This window comes from Apiospora marii (genome assembly GCF_038362585.1).
Source record: "Apiospora marii strain CBS 49790 chromosome Unknown utg000011l_segment0_segment0, whole genome shotgun sequence".
Taxonomy (NCBI): domain Eukaryota; kingdom Fungi; phylum Ascomycota; class Sordariomycetes; order Amphisphaeriales; family Apiosporaceae; genus Apiospora; species Apiospora marii.
The window spans coordinates 4866146-4892493 of record NW_027117382.1 but is presented as its reverse complement, the minus strand read 5'-3'; the positions used below and the strand labels follow the sequence as shown (position 1 = coordinate 4892493).

Below are 26348 nucleotides of genomic sequence, written 5' to 3'. Positions count from 1 at the left end.
TCCGTCCTTTTAGTTTCTTTAGTTACTCTTTTCTCTCCATCCTTCTCATCTCTTCACCACAACCATCCACAAGAACCCAATCTCACTTCCACCACCAAATCACCGCCGACATGCAGCTCAGCCTCAGCTCCCTTTTCGCCGCCCTGGCCCTAGCCTCGGTCGCCTCGGCCCAGAACGGCCGGTGCATCCAGAAGGGCGCCGCCGCCTGCTCGGGCCAGTACCCCAAGGAATGCGCGCTTTCCAGCGGCACCGGAGGCAGCTCCGTCACATGCTGCCTGTCCAGCGTGACCTGCACTCAGTAGTGATAAACGCCGATTGCCCCACGCTCCGAGCCAGTGGGTTTGCCCAGGTACTTACTGTCCTACTGGCCCATCTGTGGTCTTTCCTCATCTTTTCTGACAGTCCTCACAGATGGTGCTCCATCCGATGACGACCTGCTGGGGATACCGTGGCTAGGTAGCGCTTTTGCCAATTACAGCCGCGCGGGCACCATCGCTCCGTGACAGGAGGCAGACGCGGGTTTTGAGACAGCATGCGGGGCGGGGACGTTCGCCGGATAGATAGGTACTTATGCATGTATATATGTGGTTATCACCCAAATGTACATATTGCGCGACGGCACCGTTTCAGCCGTTCAACCCCTATTTCGGCCTCTCTTGTGTTGTGAGAATAACAGAGTCTATCCGAGCGCTGTAAGTACCTGCGCTGCTCTGCCGCTTGCTTGGCCGCCGGTTTCCCCGGGTCCTAGCCCTGTCGTCTGCACGGCCATCCAGGAACAGACAACGGGTGGGTACGCACACACCTTGTGAATGGCCGGATCGTGTGCGTTGCCCAATCTGTTCTAGTGCATACCACCTCACCCTGTGTTGGCAGAGGTCAGCATGCGCCACTGGACCAACCCCGGCAGCGGTGTCCGGTCCCCCGTCGTTAGAAACGTTCACTCTTTCAACCACGCTTCAATCAAAATCCGCCTACGACTGGTAGGGTGAGCGAAGTCAGAAGTCTGTGTCTCAAACGCGCTGCATATTCTTACCCCAACTAGCAGAATACCATCGATTGCTCTTGCTGAACCTCTTTTGTAATACCGACTTTTTACTATGGGCACCGAGCCCGCCAATAGGCAGAGGCGGCAGCATACTCGTAGTCGTACAGGATGTCTTGCCTGCAAGAAGAGACATGGTGAGTAAGGGTCCATCATGCATTTTATCCTTGGCTAACAAGAGAGTGAAGTGCGCTGCGACGAGGTACGGCCTGCTTGGTAGGTCTATCCTTACACCAGTAATATGCATCCTGCACGTTTTCTTTTTTGCTTACCCGCTCATGCGTGTGCCGTGCGTCCAGCACATCTTGCCAGAAGACCATGTGGTCATGCGTCTACCCCCCAGACGGACACACCATACAGGATCGAGGAACCAGGTCCAAGGCCCTCGGGGGTGGGGTCAACAGCCCCTGGCAGATTACGGGGCGGCCCCGACTGGTCTTGCCCGTGGGCCGGTCCCCCATCGACCCGTTCGACTCGCTGCCTATCAAGATGTCCAACAAGTCCCTGGAGCTGTGGAAACGATGTTAGTGCGACCGGGCTACCAGGTTCTGCATTCCGCTCGTGTATGGCTGGCTGACTAGCGCCCGATTTCCAGATACCCATGTAGATCTTCTGTTGACTCGTCACTCTCTTAGCCGCGAGGTCTATTAGTACGGCGCCCATTTTCTCCGTATCTCACAAACGACGTTACTTAATTGCGAACGGCTGATTAACCCTTTTGGGTGAAAACAGTCTTTCCCTGAGCCGGGCCGAGCCGTCGGTCTGTCACATCCTAGTGTTGTTGGCAGCTGTGCATTCTACCGAGTCGATAGACGCACTGGGGGAGTTCCAGGTCGCCTTTTTGGACCACAAGCTTCACATCATCCAGATGGTCAATGCGTGGCTCAATGATCCCGACCTGAAGCACTCAGCCCAATGCATCCGAATAATCAGTTCTCTGTGCCTAGTAGAGGTACACTTCTCTCCCTCGAGCCGATGCTGCCACCACCTTCGTCGCGGTCAACTGATACATACCGCAGGCGTGCTATGGTGACATTGACGCTGCCAGAGCGCATAATCAGGGTCTTCTGCAGCTGCTCAGTGACAGAAAACTCGCCGAGGACCCCAAGAACGTAAACAGAAACCAAGACGTACTCCATCGGTTTGTCTTTGTGTAAGTGCCGATCGCGATTAGTCGGCCACCGTATGCTTCATCATCATCAACTAACAGACAATCCTTCTCAGGGTGCAAATCCTGATCCACTGCCTGATAAGCGACCCCGTGTGCGCGCGCAGCTACCAATACGCCTGCGCCCGGCTCTACCGGTCCGACCTGCTACGCCTACTCCCCTACCTCCTCCGCGTCGCCAGCAGGGAAGAGCTCGAGCTCGACCCCAACGTGAACGCCGAACCCGTCCACGGCTGCGTGGGCGTCGTCGCCTCGAAGACGCACGGCTTCGTCCACGTCCTGGACGGCATGGCGCTGCTGGACGGCGGGCGGCCGGTCGCGCCCGGCGGCCTCCTGGAGCTGACCTGGACGTTTGCGCGCCTGCACGTCGCGTCGCTCGAGGACGCCGTCTACGGCGGGGTAAGAGAGGATAACCATGTCCGGCGGGTGCCGGACCTGCCGACGACGTGGAGCAGCTTGGTGACGATTTCGTCGCTCTTTTGGAGGTTGGTCATGGACGCTCCTGGAGGTGAGTGTACCCCACAGTGCCCCCATCCTCTTCTCTCTTTTCCCATGAGAGATATAGCCCTGTCCGCTCCATCGTGGCTCGAAGTAACTGACACCGCCATGGCTGATGAACTATTACTAACTGACTGACTAACTGACTGCCTTAACGTCTAGATGGACTCCCCGTCGATGCGCCCTTGGCAGCGTACGTCGTCGAGATCGCGATTCGAAATCTGACCACGACCTTGCCCCAAATGACCAACGGCACCTGCGACCGCGACATGTGGTTTTGGAAGGCCTTCACCAACGCCATGATCCTGGCCCGAGGGGGGCCCGCCTTTCTGGAGGCCACGCCGGCCATGCGCGACGCGGACCAGGCGATTGCCCGGCTGATCCAGGCCTGGAGCCGGGCGACGGGGGTCCTCACGTGGTGCGAAGCCAAGAAGACGTTGCACAGGGTGGTTTGGTACTACAATGGACCTGAGACTGTGGCGAGGGGGGTTTGGGACAAGAATACGGCGTGATGAGGCGGAAATCGGATGGGGTTGGACCTACGGGCCGGTTACGATGTTCTTGGTCGTACTGTATCGTAGTGGTGCTACAATTGAAAGTTGAACACATGTCCGTCCACGGATCTCGTGGACCTTATATCAGTCGACGTTGAGATGTGTCTGTCCAACTATTATGGACACGAAGCTGATGTCATATGTGAATGAGAGAATGGGCATGATCCATTTCGGTAGAATGGCAGGAATGCATCTTCTTATCATTGGTTCCTGTCCTGAGTATTCATGTGGCTAAACGTTATCCGGGTAGTCAGAGTTACACGACAGTTGCCATTCGTAGAACGAAACGCCGCCAAATGACGCAGGCAATCAAAACATACACAAGGAAGAGTCACGGCAACCATGCAACGCAAGTATTCACAGGCCAGAATCCATATAAGTATTGTTGTTTTCCTCCTCAATCAAGGAACCCAGTAGTTCATCAAGACCATCTTCAATTCCATCCAACCGACCCAAATACCAAACGAGTCGAAACCCCGCAAGCATCACTCCGCCATGCGTACCACCATTCTTGCTGGTGCCACCAGTATCCTGGCGATGCTGGGGCCAGTAGCAGCGACACCACTGACGCTGCCTTTGAAACATAGGGCGCTAGCAAGCCAAGCAAGACTCCCTCGACACCAGACTAGGGCAGATTCTTCAAGCCATAATATTGGCCTCAAGGACTACTTCAATCGCACCGATAACCAAGTGAGCGAGCATCACAGCTGACGTGGGCTATGGCAATTGCTAACTAATCTTGTCAAACAGTGGTACAGCGATATCTCCGTCGGAACCCCGCCTCAGACACTGTAAGTAAACCGTTACGATATGCATATGCCGGTGAATGACCCGAAGCATTTGGCGGCTGACCGAGCGAAACAGGTCCGTCTTATGGGACACGGGATCCTCCGCCCTCCTGCTACCGCAGAGCAACTGCACCACCTGCGGCACCCACCGCCTCTTCAACCCGGCCAACTCGAGCTCCTTCACGCCCGCGCCCGGCACCTTCGTCAACCCGCTCTTCTCGACCGGCCCGGACTCCATCCCCCTCCAACAGGCCGAGGGCGCCACCTGCTACATCAACCAGGATGCCGTCGCCATCGGCGACCTCCAAGTCAAGAGCCAGTACCTGCTGCTGTGCGACTCGTACGCCCCCATCCTGGACGAGCAGCCCATCGACGGCATCATCGGCCTCGACCCGCCGAACGGCGACAGCGGCCCGCAGTCCTGGTTCTGGAACCTGTGGTACGGCGGCCAGCTCCCCTCGGCCGTCTTCGCCTTCTACACCCCGGCCGGCAACCTCGACGGCGCCGAGCTGGCCCTGGGCGGCTACGACCAGTCCAAGTTCAAGGGCGATCTGGCCTGGGCCGCCCTGAGCCATGGCGAGTCCGGAGAGCCGTCGGGCTGGGTCGTGGACTACCATGCCATGTCGATCAGCACCGACAAGCATAACACCCAAACTCCAGTTAACCTCAACGCCGCCCAGGGCGACGACGCGGGCGCAGTCGGCTGGGCCGTCCTCGACACGGGCACGGCTTTCATCCAGGCCCCCGACAACGCGACTGCGGCGCAAATCTACGCCCAGGTCTCGCCCGCCATCACGGTCATCGACCCGGCGGGAGCCTGGCGCGCCCTGCGATGTGCTCGGCAGGGTGGCGCCGAATATCCAATTCACGCTGGGCAGCGGGGCGTCGATCGTCAACGTCACAATGCCGGCATCGGCGTTCAATCTGGGCGAGTACCCGGGCCAGCCGGGCATCTGCCAGGCGGTGTTCAATAGCCCGAGCGTCCCGATCGGCGGCGGCCTCGGTTCGACGCCGATTTGGATTCTGGGCTCGCCGCTGCTGAAGGCGTATTACACGGTTTGGGACGGGCTTGGTGGCAAGATTGGGTGGGGTGAGCTTGCTGGTTGATGGGTTGCATGGGATGGTCGTTTTCATCTACGGGGATACGTGTGTAACCACGCAGGGTGAATAACCCATGCACGTGCTTGCTTTGAAGTGCCGAGACCTACGTACTCATTGATACGATTCATCAGGCAGTAATACATGCACCACCTCTTCGAAAGTTTTCCACCCCTGAGTTGATTTGGATCCATCCCATCAGGTGCGATGCCATTCGATTTCGGCTTCTTAACATAGAAGCATCATAATTGTTTCTACATCTTGGTGATGCAAACAGGTGACCCAGCGCGGTTATGGCGCAGTGCATTTGGCCAATGCCACTAGGTCGCACGCTCCAAGGGAGCTGTTAAGGGGAGAAGACAGCTAAACGCTTGGGCCACGAAGCTCTATTTGTGGCCTGTGGTCCCCCCTTCCTACCCTGAAAGCGGAAGACAGGGCGGCCCCTGGTAGCGAAACGGGCTTCTAAGGAATGAGACCCAGCATTCCCCATCCCAAGGGCTGACTGAGGCCTGCAGAATCCCAAAATAGTATGATGCAATGTCCTGTCTACATATACAGAAACAAGTAGCGACTTGTATAAGAGACTGATTCGCAATGCGGTCTGGATCCAAACAGAACCAATCATCTGACACCAAGCTTTGATAAGGAGCATCATCAGAGAACTACCCAACCGAGACCTACCGGTTACAGTACTATAAAAACATTTGAAGTTTCATTTTCACAGCACCCGAAGTGTTTCTCCATAGCGAACAATAATGGAAGGCGTCGTCCCTAGGTTCCTCATTGAGCAGAATGTCTCATACTACACGGTGCGCACCCTTCCTTCAAAGATCGCCCCAGCTCTAATACTAACACCCTCTACCAGATCCCCGTGGCCATGGTCATGGCACTGACCCCCCGCCTCGCCACCATCTGCTGCTACGGCCGCTTCTACAACGCCCACTACCCTCGCGGCCTCCCCGACGACATCCAGATGCTCCCCGTCAACGCCCTGAGCCCGCGGGCCCGCGGCCGCCTCTTCCGCGCCGACGCCGCCCTGCAGAACGGCCTCGAGAACCTGCCGCTCTTCGCCGCCGCCGTCGTCGCGGCGAACGCGTCCTACCTGCCCGCGGCGGAGCTGAACTTGTGCTGTATCGGCTACCTGCTTCTGCGGGCGCTGTACATGGCCTTCTTCGTCTTTTGGCAGGATAACCCGGTGTTTCCCGCGATGACCCGCTCGGTCATCTGGGCGGCGGGGGTCGGGGTCGAGATGTACATGTTCGTGCTGGCGGCGCGGCAGCCGCCGCTGGTGGTCATGGGGGCGGATGGGGAGTTGGCGCCGTTGGTGCAGCAGGGGATGCGGTTCTCCTTCAGCGGATCGATTGCTAAGCCAGAGCTTTAGAGCCAATGGCTTTGCGACACAGAGGATCTTGATCAAGTATTGGGTTATATTGACATAGCAAAGCACTGCCCGTTGGTGAGCCAAGTACCGGAGGTGGTATTGGGGCATGGGCCACAAGGATTGGGGATCGGGGTTCAGCGTATCGGGGATCGGGGTTCAGAGTATCGGAATTTGGGGTACAGGGTTTAGTTTCTCGGAGTTCGGAGTACATGGTTGCACATCACCTTTTGGTGAAAAAGATTGAGTCAGACAAATTGAGACAGGGAAGAGTGGTAGTGCCATCTCACGGGAAGAGAAGTTGCATTTACATGTGAATCAGACAGGCATCAAGGCTAAATAACGATCGTGTTGCTGTCTACCTGATTGAACTCTCTCAACAAACTCACTACTTTCCAAGCCAGCCCAGGAGATTGCCAGTCAATCTTTGTTCATCCCAGGCCTCATTACAGACAGTTGATATGCGTTGCCACCCCGTAAGTGTATAGCGAAAGCAGACATCCTCCGCCCGAGCCACGCCGCCGCCGCCACCAGTGGAGAGTCGGTCAGTTTACATGTCCATGCTACCGCCGGGGAGTTCATCGAGCCCTGTAAAGAATCGCCACATGGTTAGTTCGGAAGGTACACTCAGGCGGAACAGGAGAGATAGGGACGAGATATGTCTTGTAGGGCACGAGGAGGTTTGGGGGAAAACAAAAGAAAAGAACAGAAGTAAAAAGGAAAGAAGGACATACAGCCGTCGATGCTCTCGGAGACGGTGCTCTTGACCTGGCACTGGTTCATGGCCTGGACGCCCTGGGACTTGAGCGGGCGGCCGTTCTCGCAGGCCTGGAACATGCAGTTGTTGTCCATGGCCTTCTGGAGGGCGTCGCCCTTCCAGCCGAACAGGTAGTCGGCGTGGGTGCCGTAGCCCTTGCCGCCGAAGCTCAGGACGAACTGCCCGGGCATCTGGTTGAACTTGGCCGTGTCCCAGAGCGTCTCGTAGGCCACCTGCGGCACGCGGACGGGATGCGACGCCGGGCAGGCGCCGGCGTTCTGGAAGGCGTCCTTGGTGGTGATGTACATGTGGGACTGGTGGTCGGGGCTGTCGGTGTTCTTGCCGTCCCAGCAGCTGTGTTGTGTCTATCAGTAGTTGTCTCGAAGAGTAGGGTTAGCTAATTGAAATAAGTGAAAACCTACGACGGGAAGTGGTGGACGGTCATGATGCCGCCGGCGCACTTCTGGGGCGGGAAGTCGTCGAGCTCGGGGAAGCGGGTGCCCTTGTTCTGCAGGCAGACGAACTTGAGGCCGACGCCGTACTTGGAGTCGGCGGTGGGGCTGCCGACGGTCATGCGGAAGCCCTTGGGGAAGGCCGTGATCTTCTGGTTGCCGTTGGAGAAGAAGTCCTGCTGGGTGTAGTAGATGGTCATCCCCCCGTTGATGCCGTTGGGCAGGGCCGTGTTCTGCATGATGTTGACGCGGTGGTAGGAGCCGTTCTGGTGCTTGAAGAACATGACGGCCGTCCAGTAGTTGCTGAAGTCCTCGCTGAAGGTGCACGTCGTGCACGTCGCCTTCTCCGCCACGTCCCCGTCCGCCGGGTCCATGCTGGCGTTGAAGGCGTTGCCGCCCACGATCTGGTGCAGGTGCGCCGAGGGGACCTTGCCCGGCTCCACCAGGGGATCCAGGCGCTGGATGCTCACGGTCGAGCAGCCGAAGCGCAGGGCCGCCTGCGAGGGCACGGCCAGGGCGGCGAGGGAGGAGAGGGCGAGCCACCTCATCTTGGTGTTTTGTTTTGTTGGATTACTCTAAGTGAGGGAAAATTGTGTGAGTGAGGGTGTCGAAGTCTGTTTGCCCGAAGAAGATTTCTAGAACTGTGGTGGCCTGATTTTCTCGTTTCTTTCCTCGCGGCGGGTGAAAGGGTAAATAGGGGAGCGTCACTTAAATGGTTGCCTCTACCGCCCAGGATTGCCGGCTATTGGCCGCGTCGACTCAAATGCCGATCGGTCGCCAAGACTCGACTTTTTGGTTCCGGAACCATCGCTCCTTCATGTATTTAATATGGCCGGGTTGTAACGTCCAATGCGACACGTGTATCCCCGCACCCCTATATTGACCCAAACAGTCATTCGCTTCGGCACCCGGCATGGGCCACTGAGAATGGGTGGATAGGAAGGTTTTTCAGGATCCTTCATCTATAAAGATAGGTCGTATGGCGGGCTTTGAAAATCTTGGTCAGGGAGGGCACGGCTTGGCGCACGTTTTCGTGTCCTCGGATCACTGGAATTCATTTGCGACATTATGTATTAGGAAGGAGAGAATGAACAGCGGCCAATACTTATTCAAGGCCTTATGCACTCGCCATGACTTCTGTGGTTGACTCCACACTTAATATCGGTGGCCTCGCTCCCGTTGAAGTCACAGCACCTCCCAGCTGGTGACCAAGGAACATGATGCGGTTAGGCGGCACAGCTTTTCCAATCACTGGCGTGTCGATCGTTTTGTCCAACATGTGCTAGATTGTCAGTCATCTATCGAGATTTCCATGCAACCAGCTGATACCGGACCTCGTCTGCTGTCACAATTGCCAATGAGCATTCTGCTTGCTTTCTCCCGCGTTGGGCCTCGATGCTTACCATTCTCAGTGTTACTCGAGTTAATGTTTGGATATGCGTTATCGTGGCAATGGAAGATAGCATGCTTACCAAAGTATCCTAAACTGTTCTAACCAACGTCGTTACTTCGCCGCCAAAGCTCTCCAGGACCAGCCCTGTGTTGCCACTACGAAAGGCCAAGCCAAGGCTGACCACTAAGATGGCAAACTACAACCTGTGACCGTCGATAAAATTATTTGCTGAACTTCTCACAACAAGATGTGCAGCAGACCACGATGGAAGCTGAACTAGGTAATGCGAATCTTGAGCGGTAGTCCTACAGCAGAAGTAAACCCCTCTCTGAAACATGCCATCTGTTTCGAAAATTTAGCCATAGTCAATACCAACGGGCACCGGATCAAGAACAATGTCAAACCCGCTGCCTTGATAACTACGACTAGATGGGCATGGTAGCAACGAAGCGTTGACTATGGGAGACTTGAGACGATGCTCCGATCCTTGTTGCCCAGCCAGCGCAGTGCTTCGTTGGCGCCCAATCATTTGCGACGGTGCCATGGATGCTGGAACTAGTGTACCAATGAAGCGAGGACTCATCAGGTGGCTGGGCTGCTTGGGGTCTCGGAGGAAATGACGTACGGTCTGATGATTGTCGTCACTTATGAGGTTTGGTATTTTGCTCGCGCGGATGGTGGGAGTAAGGTGGGTGCGACGCAAACATCCCAAATGCAGGCTGAGAGTTTGTGCACTCGTCCTTTCAAAGATTACTCCTTGTTGAAGTGCGTCCTATAGAGGCGTAACAAGTCACGGATGACGGTGCTGATTAGAGGGCTCCAGGCTCAGTCATTGGTTTCGGCTGGTCAGGTGTGTTCTGAGACCAAGGCTGACCATATAGGTTCACCGGTGTTACAAGTCATGTAGATCTGTTGGGCATGCTCAGCGTTCGATAGGGGGTTGTCAGTTTATTATCGCACTCATCCAATCATTAGTAAAAGCCTTTCTCCCCCCTTCTTCGACGTCGACGCCAGCGCAGTCAACCCCGTATAGGAGTATGCGTGTATACGTTCGTATGTCGACGTGGGTTAGTGTTAAGAGGGATTAGCATTAGAAACATCCTCAGACCCCCGCCGCGTCTTGGCCCACCGCAACCCACACCGATTACAAAGATTCCGCTTGCCCCCAGGCCCGCGCCGCCACTCGGGCGCGACCCTGGTGTGGCAGCTGACGCACCCGCCCGAGATCTCCCCATTCCTCTTGGCCCGCCGCCGCTGCGCCGCATGCCGGACGAGCTCCTGCACCTGCTCACGCAGGTCCTGGTTGGCCGCGGCGAGGCGGTGGACCTCGGAGTTGAGCGGCCCGCACCGGTCGGCGTCGAGGTCTTGTAGGATGTCGTCGTCGTTCACGTCATCGTCGACGCCGCCGCCCCGTCCTGCCTCGTGTTCGTACTTCGAGGATCGCGAAGACGCCTCCCCAGTGGAGGGGGAAGCGCTGAGGCTGTTGCGCTCCTTGCTCCTGGGCGACAGCGTCGGCGCCTTTCGCCGCGTGGAGGAGGAGCGCACGACGCCGAGGCGGGCTAGGAGGTAGTAGGGGCGCCGCTGCGGGTCGGCGCGGCCACCCGGGCCGGTATTAGGCGGACCGGGATGGAGCACGATGCTGGCCTCGAGGCGGTGGCCGCGGCCGCCGACGAGCGCCAGCGTCGCGGACGCCCTCTCGCCCCGGCCCGCGGCGTCGAGGAGGGATGCAAACTCGGCCCGGGCCTCGTGCTGCGGGATCAGCTCCTGCAGCTGGGTCCCGACCAGGTCTTCGGCCGCGATGCCCAGGGCCTTGCGCGGGTCGACCAGCAGGTGCAGGATCAGACCGGAAGTCGCCAGCTTGATCCAGATGCAGTGCCGGGTCGGGTTGTTGTTCTCGCTTTTGTCGCCGTGTAGGTCGCGGCGGCTGAGGCGGCCGACGGGTTGGCGGAGCAGGGTCAAGGTGACCCGAAGCTCGGCGCCCTCGTCATCCCAGACCGATGCCGTGCAGCGGAACCATTCGTAGTGGCCCGACCGCCTTTTCAGCCGCAGAGTGAGGTCCAAGTCGGCAATTTCGTGGCTCTTCAGTCGTCTTGTCAGCACCGCCACCTCGGACGGATGATACAGACCTCTGATCGACTGGCCCACGAGAGCGCTGGAATCGTATCCAAGGGTCTTGTGCGACGTGGATGCATACGCGATGGACCCCTGTAGGGAGACTACTTGCACCAGCACGTCCGTGTTCTCGCCAAGACTTCTCTCCCACGCAAGGGCCGCTGAAACCGGGTCGACGTCTTCATCTTCCTGCCCGTCGCCGCGGCATTTTCCTTCCTCCGACTCACTCTGGAATCCGTTGGCGGGCCCTTCGGGATTACCGTGCATCAATTTTCCCCCCACGACCCCGGCATCTTCCTCCGCGATCGCGTTGCCGTCGTGCCCGCCGGTAGAAGGGGCCCATGACCCCGACCACCCAGGCGCCTCCGAGACGGCGGGATTCTGCCCACTAAAGAAGAAAGACGGCGCCTCCGAGCCTGACGACGGGCCCTGGGAAGTATTAAGCCAGGCAGCATCGTCAAACACGTTGGCGAAGCCAAACACGAAGCTGGGCGCCGTGGCCGGCCCCCACGGGATAGGCACCAAGGCGAGATGGTTCACGAAAGCTTCCCCGGACTTCTTGAAGTTGATGATGGTATGGCTCGCCTCGAGCCGCCCGCCGACCTTCTGCTTCAGGAGGTACGCGGACGCGCTGCTGATGGCCGTGCGCGGGGCGCCGGGGACAACCGCGCTGTGGCTACCGGGCGGGGCTTGGAGGAAGCGACAGTTGGACCCCAGGACCTCGTCGCGGGAGTAGCCTGTGAGGGCGAGGAAGCTGTCCGAGACGAAGATGACGCGGTCGTGGGGATCATGGGCGTCGGTCACGACGAGGGGCCGCAGGAGGGTCGCCGCGCCGAGGTCGAGCAGAGGGTTGGGCCGGCGCTCGAGGACGTCCAGGGCGAGGGTGATGTCGAAGGGCCAGGACGAGTCAACAGCTGCCGGTGCAGCAGGGGCAGCAGCCTGTGATGGGGCGTCGGTCATAACAGAGTCGGCTGATGAGAAGAATGGCCCGGTGCAGCCGCTGTAGGCTGATGCGTCAAAGCGGGAGTGGTCTGTCCCACCCTCGACTTCCTGGGCGAGGAACTGGCCTGGGATGTAGGAACCTGGTGTGGCGCCTTGAGGAGTCAGCACACTGGTTTATCACTGCAAGCAGTGTTTACCAACCTTTTGGACACTAACCTGTAAAAGACTCGGCGACATCGGACTGGCGAAAGCCCTTGAGGCTGCCATGGTCCATGTTGAGGTTGAGAGGAGGAGATGCTATGGCAATCGGAGAAGATTGCTCGGAGCGGGCGTTGCTACAGACATTCCGCCGAGATGCAGAGACAAGCAGGCGTGGAATGGGCGACGACTTGGTGTGTCGCGGGAAGGGTGTTGCGTGCCAGATATCGGTGCTCTCGTCGCGTGCGTGCAGCGTGTCCGAGAGCTAATACTCTCCACGATCCTCAAAGCTGACTTGAGATGGCGGTTGTCCGACCGGCAATGCAGTACGTCGAGTGAGTGCATGGTGTCTTGGGTATCAATACACTTTAGATTCCCGATATAAATATTGATGTACGGTTCCGAGATAATACAGTCGTCGCGGTCGTCGGCGGAGAACGATGCGTCTCGGAAGTTACGCTGGATGACGCACGAGCCCGGGTGGCAAATCCAACGGTTCGATTTTTCCCATTGCGGATACTTAATTGGCGGGCTCACTCCATAACATTGAGCCTAGCGATCGGTTGCATGCACACTGGAGACACTGGCAACTGGTTTTTAGGCTCGGCAGTGAAAGCCAGCGGTGCGGCGCTTGAGAGGTTTTGCCACATTGGCGCGGTCGGGGGCCTAGACCGTGGGGTCCAGGGGCCATGGGCTTTATGTAGTACGATCATGAACCATTTGCCATGTTTTGCGCATCGGGTTTGTAGGCCAAACATGCATTTCTAGATTTGGCGATCGTGATCGATTGCTAAAACCCCATCTTGAAGGAAGTGGGTACCACCCCTTCACATGGCAAATGGCTGCCCAAAGAAAAAGACGACAGAGCAGTTGATCTTGTGACAGACACGGTGTCGTCAGAAAACAGACGACGGCGAAATCCCCCCAATTGCATCATCCTCCCGCTGTAGTATGACACAGGTGCGGGCGCTTACGGCGGTCGTCTCGCTCGCCTGGATCGCGTCCCAAAGTGTTTCTACGTCTTATCTCAATTGATTCCACTTACCAGTCACGACGTATCGCATTCCTTCCTCTTCGTGAGGGATCAAACCAATCGATCATTATATTTTGTGTCCCAGCCAGTGCTCCACCGGGCCGGTAATTGGCGCTGCGGCTCCACGTCTGTCGTTTGTCGCCCACCTTCTTTGCCTTCTCAAGCTTGGCGTGACTTCACAACAGTGGTTCGGCCTGCCCTGGTCGGCTCCATTTTTATTGCCCAATCACTCGATAACTATCATTCGCGGCTTGACATTCTTGCCATTGCCGTGTATCGTGCCGCGGTCCGTCACCCAAGCCTCGGAAAACATTCCAACACGGCGAAACGCCCCACAACTTCGCCCCGGGACTAGAACCAGTCCCATATTGTTCCGCGCGTCCAGGTACCCCGTGGCGCAGGACATCAACGTGTGTGTAACGGGGAGCAAGAACATTACTCTTCCCATCTTCACGGCATCGTCCGCAAAACGATCCCACTTTGTAGAGGCCCGGACCGTCGTTCCGTTTTCGAGAGTAAATTGGCACCCATGGGACTTGGTGATTCTTACGAGTGTCGCCTTCTGGGGCCGTCCAATGCAGTAAAGGCGCGGCCAATAGTCCACATCGCGGTGGCTTGCCACGGGTAAGCCGCTCTCTGACGTGAAGCAATATGTTTGCGGGCCAGTGCAGCTGTGGCCGCTCCGTAGTATTGTGTAATTCCAATGGGTCCCCTTATCGAAATTGGCACTCACGCCTGATGCCCAATGCCAAGAAGGGTATTGTGAAGTCTCGGCATATTTGGCCAAGGCATGCTTGGCGGGTGTCTCCTTATTTTCCCACAGGAGTGCGTACGGCATCGTCTTGGCGAGGATGCCTCGACAGTAGTTGTCGTCGCTAAGCTCCGCCAGGCGCGTCCCAATACCGTCGATGGCCAAAATCTTGTCTTTGGCCGGATAGGTGAGCTTGGCCGCATTGTAACTCGAAAGTGCGTTGAACCACCTCTCTTGGTATGTCACCGGCCTGACCTTTGGCCCTACACCGTCATCAGAAGACCCCGTACGGCTGGGACCTCGGCGTATTACATTTCGAAGAAGGCTTTGGCTTGGAGACAGGGACCAAAACGGGTCGTCGATCAATCTTTCGATACTGTTCTTTGGCCATCCGACAGGGTAAGACTCCGTAGCTGCCGACTCGTGGCATTGCCAATAGATCTCTTCGCGGGTAAAGGTTACCATTCTCCGGCTTAGGGCTCGTTCTTGGAGCACCCATGCTCGAGTCATCAAGGAGCTGTCTCGCAAGACTTTGGACTCAAACGCCCTGTCCAATGGATCGTTGAAGAGGCCACCGTCGAACTGGGCCCTGCCGTCTTTCCGGGTCAGACGATACGCCTGGCACCCCCTGGCAGGAGACGGCTGAGGTCGAATAATTATGGAGTTGATTGGCCTCTCTCTGAACATGCCGTGTCTCGGACCGGCGGCGTCGGCGGCGCCAATGTTGATCTGGGAGTTGGAGTAGACCTTGCTCATCAACGGCGCTTCGCTCAACCAGTCGGCCTGGTCGTCCTGGATGATGCAGTAGCAATCGATCCAAAGATATCGAATTCCAAGAGCTTCAGTGGTCTCCATGGCTTCTTGGAAGGAGCGTGGGAGTTCGTCTCGGAGTATCCCACCGGTGAAGCGTGCGAGATTGGAGGAAGTGAGCGTAGGGAAAGGCTCAGTGCCCCAGCAATGGCTTATCGTTGCATAGGCGCCTCGGACGGTTTCTGTCTTCGTCATCACGAGGCGGACGTGATGGTCAGATATCTCGAGCAGCCTTGTAGGCCACCACCCGCTTCCCGAAGAAAAGTCCTCACAGCTCGGGTGATTCTCTAGGCAGCCAAACAACCAATGCCGAACGAGCTCCAACGCGCCCACGTTGCCGGACCATGACTGTGCCAAGGAAGAACTTGCCAGATCGTGGGCCCTCGTGCAGGAAGGAATGGGGTCCAGCCGGAGCGCCATGATGAATTCCCCCGCCACGACGCTCTCCGCCGCTCCTGTGGCATCTTCCGTAACACGAAACTCGAGGTAGTAGAAAAAGGGATGAACAGGAGTTTTCATGGTCCCGGTGGACATCGGATCAATCACCACATATAGCCGCGAGTGGGCCGCCCATCCATCCAGCGGCGGGAGCGATGAGCAAACCCAGCACCCATCCCTTATCGCCGAGCGCAGGGCTGCAAGGGACTCATGTATGCAATGGGTAGTGGAGTGGATCTTGCAGGCAGAGCACTCGCATCCTTCTGAGCATGTCTCGGCCACAGATTGTACTCCATAGAGACTGTGGCGGTCGAATATGTTCCTGCATGACTGGCAGAGCTGCGCCCCGTGGGTAGGCGTCATATCTTGGGAGTCCCAAGCTGATTGGCCAATGCTCGAAGTATATGACCCGGGTAATCAGATTTTCGACATGGCATGTGGTGAGAATAAGCAATTTTGGAACCAGTGCTTTTGGTTGGTGCTCAAGACAAACCGCCCCTCTTTCACGAGGGGGTGTTGTGGATGCAGTTCCACTTCCCCGCTGCGAGCGAAAAGATTCAACAACGTACGGGGCTAAAGAGCAAAATGATGATATCCCAATGGACCGTGTATTGACAATCTAACCCAACCATCCAAGCACACCGGCCCCGATCCCGACGAGGAAGGGCACGAACCCCCAGTGGTGCCACTCACCACCACCAAGTATATCCTTGAACACCAAGCCGTCCACCAGCGGCACTACATAGACAGGGTGTGGTTAGCCCAGCTAGTCCAGAGGAACAAACGTCAAAAACGGCACGGTCGTGACTTACTTAACGACCCAAGCAGCAGACCCACGCCCTGCGTCTCGCGGTGCCCGCGGTACCAAGCGCACAGCAGCGTCAGGCTGATGACGACGTTACGCACGCCGTAAATGCGGAAGACGCCCTGGGCCAGCGCTCGGTCTTGCGGGGTCGAGCCGCCCGGGAGGCCGGAGCCGGCGAGTGCCGCCGCGGGCGTGAAGAGGGCGCGCAGGCCGTAGGCCATGGGGGCGAGGCCCATGACGCAGCCGGCATTCGTCCAGAACTTGGGGGATGGCATTTTGGCTGGGTTTTAAAAAGTTGTGGTTACGGCAAGTTTGAGATTTGGAATATAATGCCAGCTAGTTGTGGATCGTGGATGGTCGGTGAAGGTGTTGAATCTGCGGTAGGTAAATCCTTATGTAGAGGTGGAAGGACAGATGATCATAGACAGGAGGGAGTCTCTTCGACGACGAGGGACGTTGTTGGTTCCAAGTAGGCCGAAGCACTAATAAGTTCGGTAGGGTATTTATACCTAACCACATATAGCACAAGCCCCTTACTTGAACCCCGCCCGCTAATTCGAAGGATTTAGCGCCAACAACCCCTCAAGGTCTGCTCAGCTCACAATTGTATGGCCAACACCAACCAAGCAAAAAGCGCTCCTGGGCTTGAGTTATTTCAACGAGAACTTGAGCGGGAATCATTCCGGGATGCGGGAACCAAGGTGTTCCGCAATGACGTATGTTGTCCCCCGTGAGTGATGCAACCAGCTCCAATGGATCCGAGCTTGAATATTATTGTTTTGTCTTCGTGTACTTGCAAGGATGAGCGTCTCCGTTGTCTGACGTTGCGCGTGAGCATTTTGAGTCAGCAATTGCTTCTTCAGTGGGTAGCGCCGCCGGCATGGCAAGCTGGCCCTTCCAATGGCAAAGGCTTGCCAATTGCTTGTAAGCCATAGGGCTTGGTGGCGATTCTTGCAAGACCTCAAAAGAGACATATGAATAAATCAAATAAGTACTGAAATGACGAAGTAATTTACAATGTATGTTCTAGGTGGTTTGCAACGCGACCCGTGTTGTTAGGACGTGCTCAGCTCCGTCCGGAATTGAACATGCTTCTGAGCTCCGCTCAACTCCGGCGCTAACGGCATGAGAAGATGACTTACCATGACCAGTGGTGACTGCCCATAACAGACACGAATAGTAATACCAAATGGCTTGCCTCTTAATGACAGTGCCGCAGCTGTACCTTCTTTCTATATACTTATCTGTTTGCCAATCCAATCCCGCTGTGTGATGCTTTGAAGACGAGCTCAGTGCTTACCAAAACCCCCTTACCACTGTTCCAAATATCACACGTACTAGACCGGTCTCCACGGCCGTATCACTTAATCTCATTTTATCCCCGACTATAGGGGTGAGACAGACTTCGATATGACTGACGTAGCCTTTGCCCAGCCAGTGCCACCACCAGCTCCGTCAAATGTGGCCGAACCCTACACCATCTTCGACAAGAGGCAGAAGAGACTCATCGTCTTCATAGTGTCGGTGGCTGGCACTTGCAAGTCCGCCCTTGCTACACCATAAGACCATCCACATCGGACTTTTGGCTAACTCATTCTCCCCCTCGCGTAGTCTCTGGACTCGCATCCAACATCTACTTCCCCGCCCTCCCGACCCTCGCCCAAGACCTAGGCGTGTCGCTCGACCTCATCAACCTAACCGTGACCTCGTACCTCCTCCTGCAAGCCCTGGCCCCGAGCCTCTGGGGCCCCGTCTCCGACGTGTTGGGCCGGCGCGCCGCCTACCTCTGCACCTTCCTCGTCTTCCTGGCCGCCTGCCTCGGCCTGGCCGAGGCGCGCTCCTACGCCGCCCTGCTCGCGCTGCGCTGCCTCCAGAGCGCCGGCAGCGCCAGCACCGTCGCCGTCGGCTCGGGGGTGATTGGCGATATTACGACGCGCGCGGACCGCGGCGGGTACATGGGCGTCTTTCAGGCGGGGCTGCTGGTGCCGGTGGTGGTGGGACCGGTCGTCGGGGGCGCGGTGGCGGGGTCCGCCTCGCTCGGGTGGCGGGGCATCTTCTGGGGCTTGGCTATCTATGGGGGTGGCTTCTTGGTCGTGATGCTGGGGCTGCTGCCCGAGACTTTGCGGTCCGTGGTCGGCAACGGCAGCCGGACTCCGCCCAACCCGTTCGCTAGGTACCCCCTTGTGCTTTACCAAAAGTGGACGAGCATCGGCACTAGCCCCGCCGCGGGAAGCGCCGATTCTCTGCCTCCACGGAAGGCCATCGATGTGACGGGACCTTTTCGCATCCTGGCCAGCAAACATGCAGCACCACTGGTCGTGTTCTTGGCTGTGTACTATGCCGTCTGGCAGATGAGCATCACAGTCATGTCATCCCTGTTCGAAACTCGGTACGGCCTCAGCGAAACACAGGTCGGGCTGACCTTCATCGCGAACGGGGTGGGCGCCATGGTCGGTACACTGATCACCGGCAAGATCCTCAACAGGGACTACCGCAAGGTCAAGGCTGCGCATGAAGCTCGAGGGACAAGCACATCAGCACTTGAAGCCGGAGGGTCGGCCGCTCCGGCAGAGGACAATTTCCCCATAGAGAAAGCCCGCCTCCGACTGGTCCCGATCTTCTCCACCGTCCAGTGCTTCTCGATCTTCCTCTTCGGCTGGAGCATCCAGTTCTCCGCCAAGGTACCCATCGCGGTCCCCATCGTCTCCACATTCGTCACCGGGTGGACCCTGGTCTCGACCCAGTCGGTTATCATAACGTACATAGTCGACGTGTTCCCGGACCGCAGCGCCGCCGCGAGCGCCAGCCTGAACCTGGCGCGGTGCCTGTTCGCGGCGGGCGGCACCGGCTTCGTCATGCCCCTGGTCCGCGGGATCGGCGTGGGGCTGGCGTTCACGGTCTGCGCCGCGGTGCAGCTGTTGGCGTTGGCGCTCGTGTGCGTGACTTGGCGGTTTGCGGGCAAGTGGCGGCAGGAGGCGGCGCTGGCGAAGAATCAAAAGGCCTGAAAGCATGCATGGTCAGTGATCGCCGTGTCGTCATACTTAACTCCTTGAGATGTCGGGCTCTCAGATATAGCTATCAACACGGCATGTATCAAAAGTGACGTGGCTTATAAGACTGCTATACAGAGAGTTCATGTGCCTTCCAACTTTCCCTGTGAACCATCAAGCCATTCATTAGGACCATTCGAGTTTCTTTGAGACATTGTTTTTGTTCTTCGGCCATTCGGCGAGCAGCTTCAACACCGACAAGAGAACCTTTTCCTAAACAATAGCAAAAAGTATTCTTCCTTTCCCCCTTTCTGTTCTATATGCCCACCTGTTGTTACTCCTCAGATGCCCCTTTACTCATGGGCATTTTCCATGGGTTCCGCCGGGACTTTGGCCTTGAGTTCCTCGATTTGGGCCCCAAAGGCCTTGCGGGTGGCGTTGATCTCCCATCGGTGCCACTTTCTCTCCTGTTGAAGTTGTTCGCGGAGTGCCTTGATCTTATCCTTATACTCAGCGAGGGTGAGCTCTCCGCCATCCGTACTCGTGTCTTGGCCGGGGACAGTGACCTCTTGGTCGGAGTCCTCGTAGTCGTCGTCGCTATCGTCCTCGTTCGTCGACGGGCTTCCCTCGGACGAGCTCTCCTCAGCCTCGTGTCCCACAGCCGGCTGGTCTTGGGCCTGGCCGTATCCCTGCGCCTGCTTGGCCTCTTCGTTGGCCGCCATTGTTGCACCGTCATGATGGTTCTGGAGGTGTTGGACCAGGGCGGCCTCGGATCTCATTCCGACACGCCGGCGGGGGCAGCTGGCGATGTAGCAGACGTGGCTGGATACGTTCTGGCCATGTTTATGCAACTCATGGCGATTTAACTCATCTCGTCTGCCAAAACGCTTGGAACAGAATCGGCACTCGTACCGCATCTCGTGGCTATTCATGTGTACCCTAGATAGCCAAACGGTGAGCACGGATCGATCAATCGAGGCCGTGAGTTGTTTTACTTACTTCAAATGTCTGGAATCCTGGAATAGCTTCTTGCAATGGGGGCACTCGTGTACATTATCAGGGGCCTGTGTGGGATCCATCGTGGATATTTAAGCGGATGGATGGTAGGGCGATGGTGTGGGATTGGGACGATGTTGTTGGGATGAAGTTTCAAATTTGGCAAGCAATAGATGGCAGTTGGGTCGGTTACTGGCACGTAGTTTTACGGGAAGCCCTTGAAATCAACACAGATTTGTTCTAATGAGCTTTCAGCCCTGGGGCGAGAAACTGTCATTTCTTAGGGCGGTTGGATACAGTTTTGCAAAATATATCAAGAGTCAAAGCATCGTAGTTTGGTTCTAACGACGTTTGTAATGTTGCTTGTGTCTGGTTACAGAGTGCTTCAATCTTACATTCCCGTCTAACAATCTCAAGTTCAAGGAGGAATGTATTGGTGCGGTCATCGTTGTCAATGTAGCAGGCCTCTGCTTGCTTTTGTGCCTGCAGCTTTCCAATGCGAACTTTCAGGGTTTGGTTGCAGCGTTTCTGACATGTAATTGCCCCGTTGGTCTGAGTTTCAATATCGGGCTCGCTCTAAGTATCCTCCCCACTGAACGACTCGCCAATCAACTGATTGTCGCTGTGGGCGGCGGCCTTCTCGTTATTATCATATGTGACGCTTTGATGGCTCGATTCGGGGTATCTAATCAGCCAATCTCGTGTCTTAAAGCCCCGGTGGCCACAGGTGCACTCTGCCATGTGACAGATACATGGAGCTATGTTCTTGCAATGGATTCCGAACTCGTGGGCCTGCAGGCGATCGGCTTTCTTGAAGAACGTTTCACATTTACTACATACGTGCAGCTGATGGCCCGTATCTTTATGCTGTCTGTAAGTCAAGATATCAGCTTGTTTTCGTACTGAAGATGGATGGGTAAGTCGTGCGTACTGAAGTGACATCTCTAGCTTCAGATCCTCGTGGCATACTTTGCAGACATGGTGGTTCTTTGAGCTGGAAGTGCTGTGGCCGACGCCTACCCATTGCCAACACAGGACACCACTATCGTCAAGCTACGGGACAAGGTTGTATCGCCATCGTGGATGGTTCGACCTTTTTTCATCAGATCACCATTGCCGTGAAGCACTGCAACCAGTTGACCATCATATCACCAAGGCGACTGGAAGTCTCCAATGTGGTGGTCATGGGTTTTCGGAATAGCTCCTCGTTCGCGCAGCGATTCCTGAATCAGCGGTTACCTGCTCTCAGCGATACCTGCCGGGCTAGGCTCCGCCATCCGTGTTTTCGATTTCAGCATCTGAATTTCTGCCCGGTATCTCTCATCCATAGGTATCCTCGATTTCCTTTTTGAACCCAGCCTTCAGATTGGCCAGGTGCTCGTCATGCTTCCGCTTCTCATCTAGGAGGTTAAGTTCTTGTTCATATAATTGGTGAATTTGGGCTTCATCGTTGAGATCCTGGGATGAATCATTTACCACGCTGCTGTCGATGGCTTATGCGATTCCCGACGTACGGGGCGGCGTCATGGTGGATGAGAAGAGTGGTGGGTCAGAATACTGGTGGTTGAGAGCAGTGACGTAGTAACAGATTGACGAGTGGGTTTATTTTTGGGCTTTTTGCACGGGGGAACGGTCTGGTTACGAAAGTGATCGCGAAAATCGAAATTGATTTGTTTGTAAAGATCACTTCTACTCATAGCTGGAAGACGTTTTACCCCGCTAGAACGCATTTTCTTCGTGCCCTTAAGCATTAGATTAATCAGCGAGATGATCGCTGCCAATTCCTCTCACCGTCACTCAATGGCTTACGCTCATGAAACTTCAAAGTGTAGAACAGGCTCACGAATTTTGGTCTTGCATAGTTATGTGATGATGCTTCCGGGTGTTCCATCCAAAGATTATTATTCGTGTCCCTGTCGACAAGCCTCCTTGTATGCCTAACTATCCTCGCGAGAAATGGATTAGATGACCTATCATCTCATTTCGCTTTCGCTGGGATGTGAATCCATCTTGTCTATGATACATGATTTCCATCCGTAGTCCAACAAATCTTATACAGTCCCCCCCGTCTGAAATGAAGCGCTGGATTCAGTCAGACCCGTCTCGTTCCGACCATCATGCCGCTTAACCCCGTCGCTGCTCGGCGAGCTCATCCTCTCGGTCCTGCATCTTCGACTGGTAGAACCGATGGAGGTCTCCAATCTCCCTAGCATGCCTCACGTCCTTCTTGTCAAGCTGGTCTTGGGCCTCTGACAGCCGCTCCTCGAGCATTTGGATGCGGTATCTGTAGTACTCGCTTGACAAGGGGTGATCGTGGGCCTCGCCAGTCTCCTGCTGCTGTTCTGACTCAACTTCGGAGGAGTCGCCTTCCTCCGTCATGTTGATGTCATCGTCCTCCTCGGTATCATCGTCGATGGCATCGTCGCTATCATTCTCGCTATCCTGATCGCTGGAGGACTCTTCCGGCAACTGGAAACCGCGATCTGCCGCGGCTTGCTTATTGTCGTCGACCGTCGCTCCTTGGTGGGATTTCTCGAGGTGCTTGACCAGAGCGTCCAGGCTCCGCATACCCTGGCGGGAACGGGTGCAGCCCTTGATGTAGCAGATGTACTGCGAGGCGTTATGACCATGGGCCATGTAGCGGTGTCGCGACATCTGATCTTGTCTGCCGAACGACGTGCCGCAATCGCTGCAGACAAACTGCTTCACATGGTTCTGCTTGTGTGCCCTATGATACAAAAGGTTAGCCCGTAAGCATCAAAGTTGATGGTGGATTAATGAGTTGCACTTACTCCAAGGTCTTCTCGGAGCCCAGAACCTTGTCGCAGACGGTGCACTGATACGTGCGGCGTCCACCAGTGCCACTGCCACTGCCTGTGGCATTTCCACTTGCACCAGGTGTTTCCATTGTGAATGCAGCAAAGGAATGTTCAATTGTCGGAGCAAGACGGATATCAACTGCCAGGTGGTGTACAAGGATCAAATTGGTGTTTGGGACAGCAACTGAGCGATGAAATGGTGAATTGCCGGACGGTCTTCCAAGCAATTTCTTGGGCAGTTGATGGTGGAGGGTTGGCTGATTGCGAAATGAAGCTCGAAAGAAAATGTAAGGTGCACAGTTCAGAGTAGTAAAAACGCAAGGTGGGGTCCTCTATAGAATTAAAAGTCCCTATAGCTCACTGGTAGTTCACAGAAGCATGATAAGTTGGGCACCTTAGTACCTAGGAAATGTTTGCAACGCTCCTACGTTTAGTGCTGATTGGTGGTTATCTAACGTTGTCCCCGACCCTTCTAGAGCTTAGCTTTATACATCTTGTAAAGATCCTTGATTTCTAAAAGTCGTCCATCACGCCCTTCGTGGATCTGGTCCGGGTAGGTGAGGATCGTCTTCACTGTTGAACACATCGTCACATGTATGACAACGGCTCATTCTGTCGGTGCTTTTCATGTGCGGTCTACCCAACTATCCCGTCTTAGTTTGATTACTTGTTTTGTAGGGCTCATTGGGAGAATCAGGTGACTTGAGGGCGGACTTGTAGTCGACCTCTTGACTTTTTTGCACACCGGGCTACAGCTAAGGCAGGGAATATGCACCAACGGTTGGGTGTTATTGCTACCCCTCACCGTGGCCGATTACTGTTTATGTGGCAGAATGGTGAAGCGAGAGCTGATGAATGGTATGGGATGTCAATAAAGAGTTGCGTTGTGGGGATGTGAAACGGCTCGGCCCGCTCGGCCCGGTCCGCGCTAAGGACGAGCTTTATAGTAAACTGAACCCTAATATCTACGCTCAAGGAAGCCAGAACCATTTTGGGTTCCATGGCTAGCATTTATGTCAAGATCGCAACACACCACTCCATTCTCATTTCATGGGTTTGCCCGCCCATACAGCATCGTTTGTTCAGTAAAACCTCATCCTTACGCATCCGGAGAATGAGTCTATCATCTTGCTACGTTTTCACTTACTTGCTCATCTTAAGTAGTCACAGTGACCCTAAAAGTGAAGCATCGCACACAATTTACCACTCACTAGTATCAGGATCAAGATAATAATTATGGCAAATATCAATTCAGACTCATTGCATTGTCAATAAGCACAAGCAACGCTTGTCATACCATCAAACCCTGGAGCCATCGTACAATCCTGCCGTCCTCCAATCCTACTACCGTGCTATCAAGGGATAGCATCGAGGATATCTCTAACTCTAGCCACGAGGTCCTCCTTGCTCATCTGCGATGCCTCGTCCACGAGTGTCTCCAGCTGCCTCTTGTAGCTCTCGTGGATCTCGGCAATCTCCGCGCGATGATCCTCGTTCTCCACCTCCTCCACGTCGGGGAGCTCGACATCCCGGTCTTCCTCCTCCTCCTCGGGGAGATTGGAGTCCTCCTCGTAGTCGTCGGCCGATGACTCCGACTCGGCGGGGGCCTGGCCGGCGGGAGCCTGGCCGGCGGCGTTGTTGTTGTCCTGGAGGGTCGCGCCGTTGTGGCGCTGCTGGAGGTGGCTGACCAGCAAGTCGTGCGAGTTCAACCCCAAGCCCGCACGGTAACAATCCTCAATGTGGCACACATGAGGCGTGTTGATACCGTGCTTTGCGAACTTGTGGGCTGCGACGGAGTCGGTGCGGGTGAAGACTTGACCGCAGGTATCGCAGGTCAGGTTGTTGCTGTGGACGCGCTTGTGGTTGCTAGAAGATGGGACGTTAGGTCAGAATATTTTCCAGGCGCTCGAATCGTGTTTAGGTATCGCTCTTGCGAAACTGGATCTCGTTTTCGCAAAAACCAAGAGGGATGGTTACTCACCCAAGCGCGCTCGCAGAAGAACACACCTTGGCGCAGACATTGCAGGTGTAAGTACCGCCAGGTGCGGCAATAGCGGGTTGGGACATGGTGATTGACTGTGTTGGTCAGTCGGTCGTTACTTGTGCGATGCCGGATTGGGGTGGAAGGGAAGCGGGATCCGGTGTGACAAGTAGGTTGCAGAACTGAGAGGATGTTCGCAATTAATGTTGCACACAGATAAGCCCGTGTTCTCGGGCCCGGATCAGTAACAGTGGGGCTGCTACGGTAGGTGGGTCCCCGGCCGGCACAGGTGGTTTTCGCGGAGTGGGACGATGCGGTACGGGTGGTGCCCGCTGCTAAGGACCTCCAGCGCGGCAACTGAGTGGGTTCTGTTTCAGCAGGGCGAGCTGGTACTATAGTGAATGAACTGTGTACATGGAAGCGGTAATTTCTAAATGTGGGGTCGATTATTTATAAAAAGCTGATTTCGTGTGGGAGTAGTTCAGGAACACAGCACGGCACGCGTGCGGAGGTGACTTTTATATCGAAACTCAACAGGCATCTGCCAATGTTGGTGTGTTCTATCACCTAATCAAATATTGGATTGATGATTGCAAAACAGTTTGCATCAGCGTGCCATTCCTATCGCCTACTGAATTTGTTGTTGAGCCCAGCTCAGAAACATTTCTGGTTTGTCATCCATGAGATGCCGTTGACCTACTATGCGAATTTTCCTTGAAGCCTACTGCCGTATTCAGCTGCCAGACACACACGTCACGCCATTTTGTCACATATCCGCTTTTATAAGTGTTTTCCATACTGAAGAGGGCTTGCGGACGCCGGCAACTGCGGTGCACTAGGTAGATCATAACACTGTTATACGAACCTCACTTACACTGAGTATGGGCAACCGATTCTGTTTTCACTTAAGCTTGGTTGGTAATTCGATTAGAGGGTGAAGATGAAAGTCAGTCGGATCCGGGGGCTGGATGCGCAGCCTCTCTCTCTAGTGCACGCAGTCATCTCCTATGATGATAACAGTGGAAAGGATCCTCGCCTCGCTAGGAGGTTTTCCCATACGAGCTTGCATATTTCTGCGCCAACATTCTGGCGTATAATTCAAGATTGCCTAAGCAATCATCACACCCATCATATGTGATTTGGATGATGATGATGATGATGATGAAAACCACGATGTTGATCCAAAGAAAGAGCCAAAGGTGGTGAGTATGTTTAAGCAGAAAAAGTGATTGTAGTTGAATTTGGTTTGTTTGTACCATTTACGAAATATCATTGGCAGAGGTTGAACAGCCTCCTGACCACCCGTGAAGCATATAGGAAAAAGTCATTTTCGAACACGAGAAAG

The 26348-nt window shown here is 55.6% G+C and overlaps 12 protein-coding genes across 12 annotated transcripts; 5 read left to right on the top strand and 7 right to left on the bottom strand.

Moving 5' to 3' along the window:
- Positions 1 to 110: 110 nt before the first annotated feature.
- PG985_014700 (uncharacterized protein) lies at positions 111 to 302 on the top strand (the record flags this gene model as incomplete). The annotated part of the gene is made up of 1 exon (XM_066834466.1): positions 111 to 302. One exon carries the CDS (start codon positions 111 to 113, stop codon positions 300 to 302), a length of 192 nt encoding a protein of 63 aa, XP_066679206.1.
- A 1229-nt stretch (positions 303 to 1531) lies between these two features.
- PG985_014699 (uncharacterized protein) lies at positions 1532 to 3220 on the top strand (the record flags this gene model as incomplete). Its single annotated transcript, XM_066834465.1, has 5 exons — positions 1532 to 1565; positions 1855 to 1994; positions 2062 to 2195; positions 2267 to 2718; positions 2871 to 3220. The coding sequence occupies 5 exons, from the start codon at positions 1532 to 1534 to the stop codon at positions 3218 to 3220; spliced, it is 1110 nt and encodes a 369-aa protein (XP_066679205.1).
- Positions 3221 to 3757: 537 nt separating this feature from the next.
- PG985_014698 (pepsin A1) lies at positions 3758 to 5157 on the top strand (the record flags this gene model as incomplete). The annotated part of the gene is given in 4 exon segments (XM_066834464.1): positions 3758 to 3952; positions 4013 to 4053; positions 4127 to 4847; positions 4867 to 5157. The coding sequence occupies 4 exon segments, from the start codon at positions 3758 to 3760 to the stop codon at positions 5155 to 5157; spliced, it is 1248 nt and encodes a 415-aa protein (XP_066679204.1).
- Positions 5158 to 5903: 746 nt separating this feature from the next.
- PG985_014697 (uncharacterized protein) lies at positions 5904 to 6529 on the top strand (the record flags this gene model as incomplete). Its single annotated transcript, XM_066834463.1, has 2 exons — positions 5904 to 5957; positions 6014 to 6529. The coding sequence occupies 2 exons, from the start codon at positions 5904 to 5906 to the stop codon at positions 6527 to 6529; spliced, it is 570 nt and encodes a 189-aa protein (XP_066679203.1).
- A 547-nt stretch (positions 6530 to 7076) lies between these two features.
- PG985_014696 (uncharacterized protein) lies at positions 7077 to 8283 on the bottom strand (the record flags this gene model as incomplete). Its single annotated transcript, XM_066834462.1, has 3 exons — positions 7077 to 7114; positions 7261 to 7637; positions 7706 to 8283. The coding sequence occupies 3 exons, from the start codon at positions 8281 to 8283 to the stop codon at positions 7077 to 7079; spliced, it is 993 nt and encodes a 330-aa protein (XP_066679202.1).
- A 1919-nt stretch (positions 8284 to 10202) lies between these two features.
- PG985_014695 (GATA transcription factor LreA) lies at positions 10203 to 12456 on the bottom strand (the record flags this gene model as incomplete). Its single annotated transcript, XM_066834461.1, has 2 exons — positions 10203 to 12334; positions 12399 to 12456. 2 exons carry the CDS (start codon positions 12454 to 12456, stop codon positions 10203 to 10205), a joined length of 2190 nt encoding a protein of 729 aa, XP_066679201.1.
- A 1183-nt stretch (positions 12457 to 13639) lies between these two features.
- On the bottom strand, positions 13640 to 15493 carry PG985_014694 (heterokaryon incompatibility protein; the record flags this gene model as incomplete). Its single annotated transcript, XM_066834460.1, has 1 exon — positions 13640 to 15493. One exon carries the CDS (start codon positions 15491 to 15493, stop codon positions 13640 to 13642), a length of 1854 nt encoding a protein of 617 aa, XP_066679200.1.
- A 538-nt stretch (positions 15494 to 16031) lies between these two features.
- PG985_014693 (uncharacterized protein) lies at positions 16032 to 16492 on the bottom strand (the record flags this gene model as incomplete). The annotated part of the gene is made up of 2 exons (XM_066834459.1): positions 16032 to 16150; positions 16225 to 16492. The coding sequence occupies 2 exons, from the start codon at positions 16490 to 16492 to the stop codon at positions 16032 to 16034; spliced, it is 387 nt and encodes a 128-aa protein (XP_066679199.1).
- Positions 16493 to 17627: 1135 nt separating this feature from the next.
- Positions 17628 to 19222, top strand: PG985_014692 (MFS general substrate transporter; the record flags this gene model as incomplete). The annotated part of the gene is made up of 2 exons (XM_066834458.1): positions 17628 to 17754; positions 17829 to 19222. The coding sequence occupies 2 exons, from the start codon at positions 17628 to 17630 to the stop codon at positions 19220 to 19222; spliced, it is 1521 nt and encodes a 506-aa protein (XP_066679198.1).
- Positions 19223 to 19560: 338 nt separating this feature from the next.
- PG985_014691 (uncharacterized protein) lies at positions 19561 to 20124 on the bottom strand (the record flags this gene model as incomplete). Its single annotated transcript, XM_066834457.1, has 1 exon — positions 19561 to 20124. The coding sequence occupies one exon, from the start codon at positions 20122 to 20124 to the stop codon at positions 19561 to 19563; it is 564 nt and encodes a 187-aa protein (XP_066679197.1).
- Positions 20125 to 22327: 2203 nt separating this feature from the next.
- PG985_014690 (uncharacterized protein) lies at positions 22328 to 23111 on the bottom strand (the record flags this gene model as incomplete). The annotated part of the gene is made up of 2 exons (XM_066834456.1): positions 22328 to 22931; positions 22996 to 23111. The coding sequence occupies 2 exons, from the start codon at positions 23109 to 23111 to the stop codon at positions 22328 to 22330; spliced, it is 720 nt and encodes a 239-aa protein (XP_066679196.1).
- A 1266-nt stretch (positions 23112 to 24377) lies between these two features.
- On the bottom strand, positions 24378 to 25089 carry PG985_014689 (uncharacterized protein; the record flags this gene model as incomplete). The annotated part of the gene is made up of 2 exons (XM_066834455.1): positions 24378 to 24888; positions 25004 to 25089. 2 exons carry the CDS (start codon positions 25087 to 25089, stop codon positions 24378 to 24380), a joined length of 597 nt encoding a protein of 198 aa, XP_066679195.1.
- Between the last annotated feature and the right edge of the window lie 1259 nt (positions 25090 to 26348).